The sequence below is a fragment of the Bemisia tabaci genome, chromosome 2 (genome assembly GCF_918797505.1).
Source record: "Bemisia tabaci chromosome 2, PGI_BMITA_v3".
Taxonomy (NCBI): domain Eukaryota; kingdom Metazoa; phylum Arthropoda; class Insecta; order Hemiptera; family Aleyrodidae; genus Bemisia; species Bemisia tabaci.
The window spans coordinates 29,036,539-29,049,409 of NC_092794.1; the positions used below are offsets into that span (position 1 = coordinate 29,036,539).

General features: G+C 39.1%; 1 protein-coding gene across 1 annotated transcript; it reads right to left on the bottom strand.

Moving 5' to 3' along the window:
* Positions 1 to 2,175: 2,175 nt before the first annotated feature.
* On the bottom strand, positions 2,176 to 6,718 carry LOC140224042 (uncharacterized). The gene is made up of 4 exons (XM_072297075.1): positions 6,586 to 6,718; positions 5,981 to 6,264; positions 5,641 to 5,756; positions 2,176 to 5,411 (listed from the first exon to the last, which is right to left on the bottom strand). The coding sequence occupies exons 2-4, from the start codon at positions 6,146 to 6,148 to the stop codon at positions 5,381 to 5,383; spliced, it is 315 nt and encodes a 104-aa protein (XP_072153176.1). The 5' UTR covers positions 6,149 to 6,264; positions 6,586 to 6,718; the 3' UTR covers positions 2,176 to 5,380.
* Between the last annotated feature and the right edge of the window lie 6,153 nt (positions 6,719 to 12,871).

A 12,871-nucleotide genomic window follows, 5' to 3' on the forward strand; every position in this document is an offset into this window, starting at 1 on the left:
ATTTTGCAAGTCCCGTTTCTTGACAATTTTCTCCGACATACTTACAAATCAAAAATCGGTACGAGATTTGGTGGGTTGAAAAAGAAGAAATGCAATGAATTTCTTCCTGACGTACTGGTCCTTCTCAAAGTTCTTTAAAGGATCAGAACCTGCATGATAAATAAATTTCCTCCTACATTAAAATTTTTTTCAATACAAATGTTACCAACTCCACTCCAAACTCCGTAGAACAAAATGAAAAATAATATACATGGATTTTTTTACTACTCATTCCATTTTTTATGTCTCGTGGAAAGTACCAATAATATCTTCAAGGGTGACCCGATAAAAAGAAGCGATAGGATTCAGATATCTTCTTTTAGTGTATTTTCCGAAGGAAATACACTATTTTATTATTCATTATAATGTATTGTTCTATTTTTTGAAATATGCATATTTGTTGAATAACTGAAAGAGTGGGGAGTTCATGAAAATGAAAACTTCTATTGACTGGCTGGAGGAAAAAAGAGGAGAAAAGAACAGTGTCGGAATGTTTCGTATGTAACCTGTGCAATTGCGAGAAACGAATTAACATGAACGAAAAACGATATTGGAGGAAAATTAAGGAAATCTGGTATCCTTGGTGGCGAAGGGAATGTGAAGCCCCCCTCTTCACTCCTCAAGTAATGTCTTAGCATCAAGTTTTGGAAAATTCTTGCTTATGTAAGCAGCTTATGGTCCCATTCGCCGAAAGTAACGTGGAAAATAAACTAAAAATAAGTTATCAAGGATCTGCCATTTCCAAAAGTCATTAAAAAGTGGGTCAAAATCGTATTTTAAAACTTGTTATTTCGCTCTAATATCTTAAAAAATGTAATCCTTTACAAAACTTACGTGAGGAAAGGGTAATACACTCTGTACTGAGATCGGAAAAGCTCTGTATTCAGAGAAAACAAGACGCGTGATGCGCGATGACCGACCCCTCTTATTGACTCGGCACTTTTGCATTGGAGTATTTCGCCTGTTGCTTGTTTTTATGTGTTACTAATAAAAAGTAGGGCTTATATCACTATGGAAAAGTATTTAGGCAGTACAGTAAATTCATAATATTTTTAAAACTGCGCAACGTTGAGATTAAACCGAGACAAGCGGCTATTTCGTCGGGAACACCGTACTCCGCCGCCGCGCGCGTCCCGGGCAGGCAGCGCAGCGGCGCGCGGATCTGCCTCAGAACGGCCGGCTCCCCGTCCCCCGGTGGTTTTTCCCGTTTCACGCCTTAAATATCAATCCCATAGAAAAATTCGTAGAACCATTTTTGTTCCTACTAAAATTTCCCATCGTCCTGCTGTAAAAAAATTACGCTAACATTAGCCGTTCAGTAGTTATACGAAATTCAAAATTTGGGGGCCCCCCTGCCCCCCAGGGGGCTCAGATTTTTGGGGTCTATGTCTAAATCGAAAGTCTAGGGTAGGGATGAATCCCTGAAATTTTCATGCTTTCTTCCAGAGGTGCACGATTGTTATGATATTTTCCACTTATCGGCCCTACTATTACACCCTATAGGTTTCTTCAGTAAAAAGTTACAACCACAACCTTCCTGGAGCAAGACAGAATTAGAACTCCAAGACGTATCGTTAGCAGTCACTCATTTTCGTGAATTTTTGTATGGAAGACGTTTTACGGTGCTGTCAGACCACAATAGCTTAGAATATTTTAACTCTTTTAAAAGACAGATCCTCCAGACTAAATAAGCTAGTTGCCAAACTTGTAGATTACGACTTCATCATTAATTATCATAAAGCAGATTCACCTGCAATTCGAGCTGTTGACCATCTGTCACGATTTCCAATAAACGCATTACCTGGTAAGAAAGATAAATCAGAAAATGAAACAATTTGCCCTAATTCAATTGCGAAAGATTTCAACGTGAAAGAGAAACAAAAAGAGGACCCTATAATCAGTAAGCTTAGAGAAGCCGTTGAATCCCCCAATAATATCAAAAATCAAAAACTCTTAAGACAAAGTCGCGTATTTTCAATAAAAAATAACCTTCTGAATCTTAACATTTTTCTAGGAAAGCAGAAATCTTTTGCGTTTTACGTACCAAAATCTTTGATTCCATCAATTCTTTTCAAAGAGGTGTGTGAAAAAACGGCCAAAAATGCCTCAAGGCATTCTCGAATTTTGACCACTCGGGGTGATACAGTATCTTTCGAGACGCCCAAAACCGGTCTCCGTTTTGCTGAGAAGCGCCGGGTTGCGACGTTGCCATTTTTTAAAGTGGAAACCTTTACACATTCATACCTCCGCTGCATCTCAACCGATTTCAATAAACTTTTTTTTAAAAATGTTCCTCTTAAATAGAGCTTTCTAGTAATGTATAATTTTCTGGGGTTTACTTGGCTTTAAGTGGCACTTACGCGGTTTTAGCAGTTTTTGATAGACACAAAAATGTAGTTTTTATTTTACCACGATCGTGGAATCGACGAAATCTAAACAAAAACCAGTTTAATGAAAGTTCAGATTCTCACCTTTCTAACGAGCACAAGATCATCCCGGGGAAACGTTTAGTTTCCGAGATATGACCGCTCAAAGTTGGTCACACGCGCTTTTGCGCAATGTGAATGCGTCTTATCACCGAGTCATTTGCGAACTAGGGGTCCCTTATGTTCAGTTTACGTTGAAATAATTACACAGAGCAGTAAGGTGTACAACACGAGCCGTATTTTCACCTTCGGCTGCCGATGTGCGACGTTGCCATTTTTTGAAGTGAAAACTCTTAAAAATGCATAACTCCGCTGCATTTCAATCAATTTCAATGAACTTTTTTTTTTAAAATTTTCCTCTTAAATAGAGCTATCTAATGGGATTTAGGTTTCTGGATTTTATTTACCTTGGGGAGGCGCTTAGGTCGTTTATATGGTTCTTTGCAGAGATTTTTCTTATAAAAAATAGTATTGCTATTTTTGTCCTTTTTTTCGGAAGGGGATCTGTATTTACCCCGATTTTTTTTAACATTCAAACTAGATCGGAAGATCACCATCGCTTAAAGTATAATGCAAAAATCTTGGTAAATTAGCGACACCACCTTCTCTTGTACAATGAGAGCGTCGCTTTCAATATTTGTACGCGTAAGAATAGTGATTAAAAGAATCCCTTTTTTAAAAGTTCTTTCTTTTAAATTTTGCCATTTCAAACCCTCCCACAACCCGCGGGGGAAAAGAATAGCAAGACTATTTTTTGTAAGAAAAATCTCTGCAAAGAACCATATAAACAACCTAAGCGCCTCCCCAAGGTAAATAAAATCCAGAAACCTAAATCCCATTAGATAGCTCTATTTAAGAGGAAAATTTTAAAAAAAAAGTTCATTGAAATTGATTGAAATGCAGCGGAGTTATGCATTTTTAAGAGTTTTCACTTCAAAAAATGGCAACGTCGCACATCGGCAGCCGAAGGTGAAAATACGGCTCGTGTTGTACACCTTACTGCTCTGTGTAATTATTTCAACGTAAACTGAACATAAGGGACCCCTAACTCGCGAATGATTCAGTGATAAGACGCATTCACCCCATAAACCCCAGAAAATTATACATTACTAGGAAGCTCTATTTAAGAGGAACATTTTAAAAAAAAGTTCATTGAAATCGGTTGAGATGCGGCGGAAATATGAATTTTTAAAAGTTTCCACTTTAAGAAATGGCAACGTCACAACCCGGCGCTTCTAAGCAAAACGGCGACCGGTTTTGGGCGTCTCGGAAGCTACTGTATCACCCCAAGTGATCAAAATTCGAAAACGCCTTGAGGCATTTTTGGCCGTTTTTCACTCACCTCTTTTAAATGAACTTCATATCGCTCACCCTGGAAAGACTAGAATGAAAAGTCTAGCAAGGTCGTTAATCTATTGGCCCAATCTAGAAAAGGGTATTGAAGATGTTTCTAAATCTTGCGAAACGTGTTTGGAGCATCTCAAGGAGCCTCCCAAATTCAATAAACACCCATGGGAATACCCTAGGGTGTATCTTATTTTTGAGTTTTGCGAAAATCAAGTTGGTCAACCCCTAAAAAGTTTCTATGTAGTCTCTAAATGAACCCCCTAAAAGGAAAAAAATTTAAAAAAATTTTAACCCGTGCCTCAAAGGGCCTAAAGGGCCTAAATCCAAAATTCAAAAATTTTGGCAAGCGACATATCAATTCTAAAGGAAAGTCGCAAGTTACGGTTCTTTGGGCGGAAATTTCGTCGGTTTTGGCGTATCTTGAAGCGTAAGGTCACAAACGGCCCAATGACGACGCGAGGCCATGGGCCGGCGAGGCGCGCCGCGCCGCGCCGTGGCCGGCCGCTGATGAGCGCACGGGCCAAGACGCAGACTGCGAGGGAGGCGGAGGCGCGCGAGCGCCGGGCACCGCGCTGCGTCTAAATGCAATAACAGGAAGTGATGTGAGAGGTGACAGAGTTGATAACAAAGACAAAAATTATCAGTTTTATTTTCGGCTAAGCCGCTACACATATTGACGGACACATTAAACATAAAAAACAGATGAATAACAAATATAAAATCTTTTCAGGAAAAACATGCATGCAATTTCGCATACATATGGTAAAATCAAAATTAAATAACAAATTAAAATAAAGTATTTTCAAGGAATTTATGCTTACGAATTGCACAACCATAAAAAATAAAAAATAAAAATCAATTGAAAAACTAAATTGTTACAGTCTCAAGCTTTCGAAGTTTTTAGAAGTCATTTTTTTGTTTCTATTCACTTTTCCTGTAAAATTTTTTGATAGTTGTAATAGGTCTTGAAAGCTGCCTTCGTCTTTGGTTAATTTTCGGTTATAGGTCCCCATTAATTTCATAGCCCTTTCGGCATGATCGTTTACAACGGATAACGATTTTACAGTATTGCGAGCCTGGATATAAACATCATTTGATTCCCAAGTGTTCGGATCTTCACTCAAGAACTCAGTGGAGATATCTAAAATTCGGAAAAATTTCATGCTGTTTGTCGTAAAAAAATCTCGGAATGAAGAGCACTCCTCTGCTTCTATCTGAAGCCGACGAGGCGGATTAGGGAGACCCTCGATGCTCTGCATATTTTGAATATACAGTTTCTTTTCATCCGCTGAGATACGCGAGTCAAACAAGGAAAGTGGCACTAGTAGCTCACTGACGTACCATAAGTGCAAGGAAATTTTTTGTAATGCTACAGAGGCACCTTTATGGTCATCCTGTTTGAAATTAATTAACTTTTTGATGAGGTCAAAGTCGTTCTTTGGGGCTCGCACTGAAGAGGGTGCCTCATACGAGTTTTGAATGTATATCTTTACTATAAAGATATTCACCCTTAAGAGATGTGTTCCTTCAGTTTATGTGAGAGGAAAATGTTGCCGAAACAGGTAAATTTATAGAGCATAAATGGCCTTTGCCATCCACCTGTAACATAAATGGAAAGAAAAAGCACATGATCAGAATAATAAATTTGTATATTTTTCAGAGTAGAAGTTTAGGTATAAAAATTGTATTAGTGTAATTTCAAATATATGAGAAAAAAATCTGCCTCTACCAATGAAAAGTTCCCGGGCGGAGACAGATAATAATACCCAGAAAAAAAATATTTTTTGAAAACCTTGAAAAAATTTAATTCGACTATAGCCTTACCCACCTGGTTTTGTTGTAAGCACCAGGAGCCATGAAAATAAACCCTTTTGGTGGCACTCCACCGAGGAACATAATGGCAAGATTGAGGAGCTCCTTGTAATCATCCCTTGGCTGATGTACCTGCAGATAGAAAAGAAAGAAATATGTGTTTCAATGTTATGAAATAAAATAAAATATCAGGAATAAATAAATAAATATATGAACACTGTCAGTAAATTTGACCAAAAAATGTAGGTAATTGGAAAGCTCTGATAAAAAATTTACGGAAAGTGGATGAATGGCATAATATGCGTGGTGATCATAAGATTACTTTAATGTTTTTATGAATAAAAATCTGAAATTACCTTAAGTTGAGCGGACGCAAATTTTATTATCTCATCTAACTCATCTCCAAGAGCGCTGATAAATTCTTTGCTGTCAATGGCGCTCTTAAAAGCACAATCCTTGATGTTTGGCCAAGCTACTTGGAACCGCATGAATAGAGGAATTTCAGGTCCGTTTGAGGGCCCCATATGAATTTCATAAACCACTTCCAGGATCAGTTCGGGAATGTGATGACGACAAGACAAATACAATAATTCGTGCCCGATGTGTTCTTCAATGAGTACGGGAACTCCATTCTTCGTTCCTAGAAAATGTAAAGTCATCATTTTTTTTTTTCCAAAAATTATAAAAAACCGAACAAAATAATACCCTGTCGCAGAATGGCAGAGATGGAGGGAGGAGGCTAAAGAGAGAGATAGGAGGACAAATTATAGAACTTGCTAAAAAGTTGGTACTGCTGAAAAAGTTCGTAATTGCTGAGGCTCTGAAATGAAAATGCTACAACTCAAAAAATTATTATCCTACTATTTATCAGTAACAAGCTTGAAGATTCGGAGGGAGGTTTTCCCTGCCTCTCTCACAACTTGTAAAACTCATAACACGTTAATCATCGAATAACACTCACCGGTATTTACAGATGTGGTGTCGAAGGAAAGAGCCTTGACGTAGGAGCCAATATTCCAGTCTTGTACAGCTCCAAAAACTGCATCAGCCGTAGCTCGTCCGGTGCCATGACCCTTGGGAATCTTAGGGACCCCTAATAGCTGCTCAGTTGCGCCTGTAATCACAACTGCAATCCTATCAACAAGTTGTTTTCCAACCAGATCCGGAACGATTTTTCCATCCCAGTGAAGTGTTAGGTTATTTTCAGGGTGGAAATTTTCTTTTAACTCTGAGCATAGGGTGGATCTATTGGAACATCGCTTTCGTTGTAGTTAGCTAAAATTGACGTTATAGTCATTGATGTCCAATCCAAGGGCATGGATAGTAGCATTGATGATGGCAGCAGCAGCTCTGGAACTTACACCAAGAGCGTCACAGGTTGCAGTTAATTCAGGAGTCAATATGTCCCTTGTACCTCTTCGCGGCCTTTTTGGAGAGGGGCAGTTTTCTTCTGCGGGCAACTGATGCTCTTCATCATTGACACCTTTAAAAAAAATGAACATAAAAAATTGGCAGCAATATAATCTAGAGTCATAGGTACCAGGTCTGAGCTACGAGATTATGGCTAATGTGGACCAGTAATATACGAATCGTTGACTTCTTAGTCTTCTTCTTTTCCATCACGCGGCAACACGTCATTCCTGCAACCCGTATCTCGGCTCATATTGCATCGATTATCGTAAAGCTTGCTGACAAAGGGTATTTTTCGACGAGAAACTCGAATTTTCAGTCGCTTTTTCAAAATTCTCAAATCTAAGATGGCGGATGAGGCCTAAAATGCTATTGCGGCTCCTATTGCGTCGATTTTCGTAATACTCGATATCAGGGGGTATTTTTTGACGAGAAACTCGAATTTTCAGTCATTTTTCAAAATTCGCAAATTCAAGATGGTGGATATGGCATAAAATGCTATCTCGGCTCCTATACCACCGACTTTCGTAAAACTTTGTACCAGGGGGTACTTTTCAACCAGCAATTTGAATTTTTAGTCCAATTTTCGAAATTCTCAAATCCAAGATTGCGGATGAGGCCAAAATTGCTGTTTTAGCTTCTGAAATTGATAAATTCACCTTTGTTGAACTTGGTCTCGTTGTCTCAAGTAGCAGAGTTGTGCTTAAACTCTCTCGTCCGGTCAGATTAACGTTTCATTTTATTTGCGGCGGACCGTGAATCAACCAAACGCAAGCTGTGATGACAGAAGTTGCTTCGAACTACAAAAAATATCGATAGATATGAATAGTTTTTTAAATTTTTTTTTGTGTATACCTTGCGTTTTCCTGATAGTAATGTTGAAACAGGAGGAACCTTAAATTAATGTCAGTAAATTTTACTTGGCATCTATTTTTTTTAGGCGAATTTATTTTAGGCGAAGAATGTTTATATTTTTAGCTTTGCAGCTCATATTTACATGGAAATGTTTCCGGCGGAACTAAAATAACTCACAATTATTTTAAAGCGTTTCTATAATTCGTTCAGTAACTAAAAACCAGGATTGACCGGAATGTGACTATGCAGATATATGCTTATGGCGCGCTCTTCCAACACCATGTGTTGGGTTTACCAGCTTGTTTACTTTTGTCATCGTGTTGCTTTCGCTGAACCCCTCGTCCGCGGATGGCGGGAAGAGGGGGAAGGTGGGTTACCACGTTTTTCGAGAGTCCCGTAGATCAGGATTATTTTGTTCCGCGAGATCATTTCCGTTTTATACTCTAGGAACTTTCGGAATAAAGCGAGTCTGCACTTGCTGTGCAAGTTATGAAGCTCCTATATTTCTTAATGTTAGTGCTCGTTTTGTTGGTCAGTGGAGGTATTTTTTCGCCTCTTATTCTCTTGGATAGACGTGCACTAAAGAATAGGCCCACTCAGCATGATATATCTTAAAGCAATGTTGTTATTTGCTGACATATGTTGATGTAATGTTACTAATACGGATGGAATGTTAAATCAGTATTGTCAGGATAAGACTGACAATATCAACATTAATGTAAGCTTGATAGACCGGCAATCAAGGAGATGTCAAGAAGTGTCAACCTGATAACAATGTTGACGGGGGCATATCAATATTATGTCAGATTATTGTAATGTTACTTCAACCTTACTTTCAATGTTGTTGCAATGTTCAGACAAGTCCCTGGCAGTAGCACATCAACATTGATGCAATCTTACCCCATTCTTACTAAGATGGATATAATATGGCTGCAATGTTGATGTGTAAGATGTGCAATATTATACTAAGATTGTATTAAGGTTCTATGCTGAGTGGGAGATAGCCTCATAAAGAGATTATGGACACTTCGTCCCATGGAGATTAATATAAGGCCCAAAAAATGGCGGCAACTCTGACGACAGGGAGTTAGTGTGTTGCAAATCTTTGACGGTTGTTATGGGCTGCACTTGTTGCCATGTTGCCTATCTTGACATAGTGTAAGTCTAATAATCGGTTGAACAGATAATTTGAAATGTGTTAAGTAAAATTGGTATCGAAACTGAGTGAATTCGTCAACAATGTACCTGATCCAGGTGAATACAAATCAATACAATATCAATACATCATCAGTACAAATCAATACAATCCTGAAGGTGATACAAATCAATAAAACCTCATCGCCATCTATCGTTTTAAATTATCTGAATGCAATATTCGCCTTTTTCTTTCTTTCGGTTCCCCAAAGCTCATCGTAGTCAGCTATAAGGAGGATAGCTGAGTCAAACAAAAATAAAGCTTCCAATGGCCTTATACTTTCAGTTTAAAACAACTGTAATAAGAAGCCATCGAATCAAAGGTTACGTTGTCTAATCCTGAAAGCACCTATACTGAATAAATCACAATTCAAAAAACAAATTTAAATAATTTGTTCTCAAAAAATGTTTTGAAAAATGCAATTTTTCAGTTTCCCACCACTACAAGATATGATCGTGAATTAGATTATTTCAGTATGAAAATACAATTTGATTGAGAAAATTGATACTTCATTAGGTAACGGGAATTTGTAGAGAAAAATGTTTCAACATCATTTTCCCCTTCATTCAGCGTTCAATTAGGTTAGCTACTCTCTGAGGCCTAACCTATATATATATATATATATATATATATATATATATATATATATATATATATATATGCTTTATAACGCACTCTGGCGTTCTACGACACCCAAACGCCACATATGCCTGTCTTCCCAGAGGTTATCGGGCAACTGACAACGCAACATCTCTTCGTCAACGCCCTGCCGCCAACCCTTTACGGGACGTCCCCGTCGCCTCTTCCCAGGTGGTACCCAATCTAAAACTTGTTTGGGCAACCTCTCCTCCGACATTCTTTGCACATGTCCATACCAGCATAACTGCCTGGACATGACGTCGTGCACGATATCTTTCTCAACCTTCATCACCTGGCGAATTCTCTCATTGCGGACACGGTCCCGTCTCGAAATGCCGGCAGATCGCCGCCAAAAATCCATTTCAGTTGCCCTCAACATTTCTTGCGTTCTTTTCGTCAAAGGCCACACTTCACTACCATAGAGCACGATACTTTTAACGATGGCGTCATATATCCGGTGCTTGTTTGCCTTTGAGATGCTCTGATCCCAGAGCACCCCGTTCAGCATCGCGATGGCTCTTCTGCCCTGGATGATCCTGTCCTTAATGAGGCCTAACCTACCTGATCATAACTTGACCTAATATAACCGAGCTAGCAAATTTAAATGCTCATTGTTGCTCTAACTGGCCAGATCTATCCTTAAGTGGTTTCATGCCGCCAGTGACCGACCGGGCGCGACCACCCTTGCTACTTGCTGAACCTACCATCAGACTACTGTCGAGTTCAGCAGTAGGAGTCGATGTGGGCTCCGGGCTGTCCTGGGCAAACATTGGTTCCGTACTTGGCGTTGTTTGCGCATCAAATTTGAGTTGCGTCATCCTATTGACGCAGCCGGCCATGGCCGGCTCGACCGATTCCACGATCTATCTTCTTGTCGAAAGCTCAAGATGGGAACGCACCGCTCCGCGCCGCTCCGGACTAACCCGCCACCGCCATCCACGCCGCCGTTGACGCGCAGTTTACTTGTAATTGCGATAATCGCGTGTCTCCAGCGTCTATTCCAATTTTGTCATGCCTTTGCACCTCTCTAAGGCGTTGCCGCCTTTACCCCTATCCCATTCGGCCAGGATTTAGAAAAAGAAAACGAACGACTACCCTGCCGAGCTAAGAAAGAGCAAATTATTTGTCGAATTTTCGGTTTTAAGATAACCTAAGTGAAGTAGGTATGTTATAGAAACTTTAAATTCACGCATTGCACGGTGTGTCCCAAACCGTCTGCACCAGGCTTTTTTCTTGATTATTTTAGGCCGCACGAGGTGTGAGACCGCATAGGGTTGAACTTGGGAACCGATCTCATGGAATCCAAATTTACAAGTCTTAAACGGTTTTGACGGTTCTTCGCAGGCATTTTCTAATGAACCTTCATAACCGCGTATGTGCAGCCCTGTGTTAAGTAGACCCATTGATCTACAACACCACCGGAAGCATCTATTTAAGAGTAAAATATTTAAAAAAGGTCATCGAATTCGGGTAAGATACAGCGGAGTTATGAATTTTTAAAGATTTTCACATTAAATAATGGCAACGTCGCAACCCGGAAGCCCGAGCTTGAAAAGCCTCCTTCTAACAAATGATCCTCACTAGATAGATTCAGATATTTGAAATTTATTTGTCCTAGTTTACGATGCCTTTTTTCGTTAGCTGAAATTTGTTTTAAATTTTTACACGTGAACACATGACTCTCTAAAGAATTAGGGTAGATCAGACCTTTCAACTTACATAAACTGCCTTTTTTAACAGCAACAGCTATCAATTCTCCATTTTGGTTATAAATCTTTGACGAGTTCCCTTTCGATATTATTTTATTTTTCTGTATAACTTTGGCGTAGCTGAGCAAATTAGCTGTAATTTCTTTAACATAGAAAACATTCGGAAGAATAACTGGTACATTTTGTCCATACACTGAAAATTAAACTTCTACCTTTCCTACTTTAGTAGCCTTTAAGAAGCGACCGTCTCCAATCCTGACATTTACTGGATCCTTTAATGTGATACTCTCACAAACATATTCATCATTTCTGATTATATGATCCGTGCAACTACTATCTAGGAGCCAATCTATTTGATTATCATCGCTTAAATTGGTAGTTTCACATGAAATACCTGTTGTGTTCATCACCACATTAAAACAGTTACCGCTATCACTGACTTCAGAGCTATCATGATCTTGCCGCCTTTTCCCCCGGTCACCTCGATACCAGCTCCGATGTCCTCTGCACTGGCCTCATTGACCTCCACGAAAATGACCTCTTTGACCTTGATGATGAGTTCTGTTCCCCCGGAATTGACCTTTTCTTGGAGCATAACCACCACGACCTCGATTGACACCATGATTACAGCTCTGCTGGCAATGTCCGTAGTTACCACAGTTATGACAAGTCAGACACAATCAGACCTCAGTGCAGTGCGGACCTCTATCAGTTAGCGCTCTCTTATCTGATTTTGTCCATCTGATAAACCTCTCTCAGCTCAATCTCACAGTGTTGAACAATTAGTGCTTTTAATGGGCATTATGTCCTAAGTTTCTGTGCAATTTGTTGCCACACTCAAAGTGGCAACATGTGTGATCAGTCTATGCTGCCGTGGCAGCTACGTCTCAATATCAAGTGGTATCTAACCTAAAAATCAAAGTGATTTAAAAACCAAATTTTCGTTTCTACCCCTGCGATGGCGGGGGTAGGTGAAAATAAAAATGATCAATCGTCTTGCGATAAAGATGAGAACGATATTATTTACGACAAAACCAAGGTAGATATAATTACTGAACTTTTAAATACAGACTTAACCCCAGTTCTCAAAAGTGATGCACTGCATGATTCAGTTAAAGAATTTATGCAAAAATCACAAAATGCGGTGAGTGTTATATCTAAAGAAAACAAAGTGCTAATACAAGAAAAAGATGAACTTGCTGCACAACTAAAATCTTTTCTTGAGAAACAATCAGTTTATGAACAACAGAATCAAACATTAATCTCAAACCTACAGTCACAGATTAACGACCTAAAACAAGAAAAAACTCTCAATTCGGGCAGCTCCTCTAGCTCTGTTAATAAAAATGTGTCTTCTATTTCTAAAGATATTTCTTCAATGAAAAATCTAACTAAACCTAACGTTAACCGTAAAAACTCAGGTCAAACTAAATTGACCC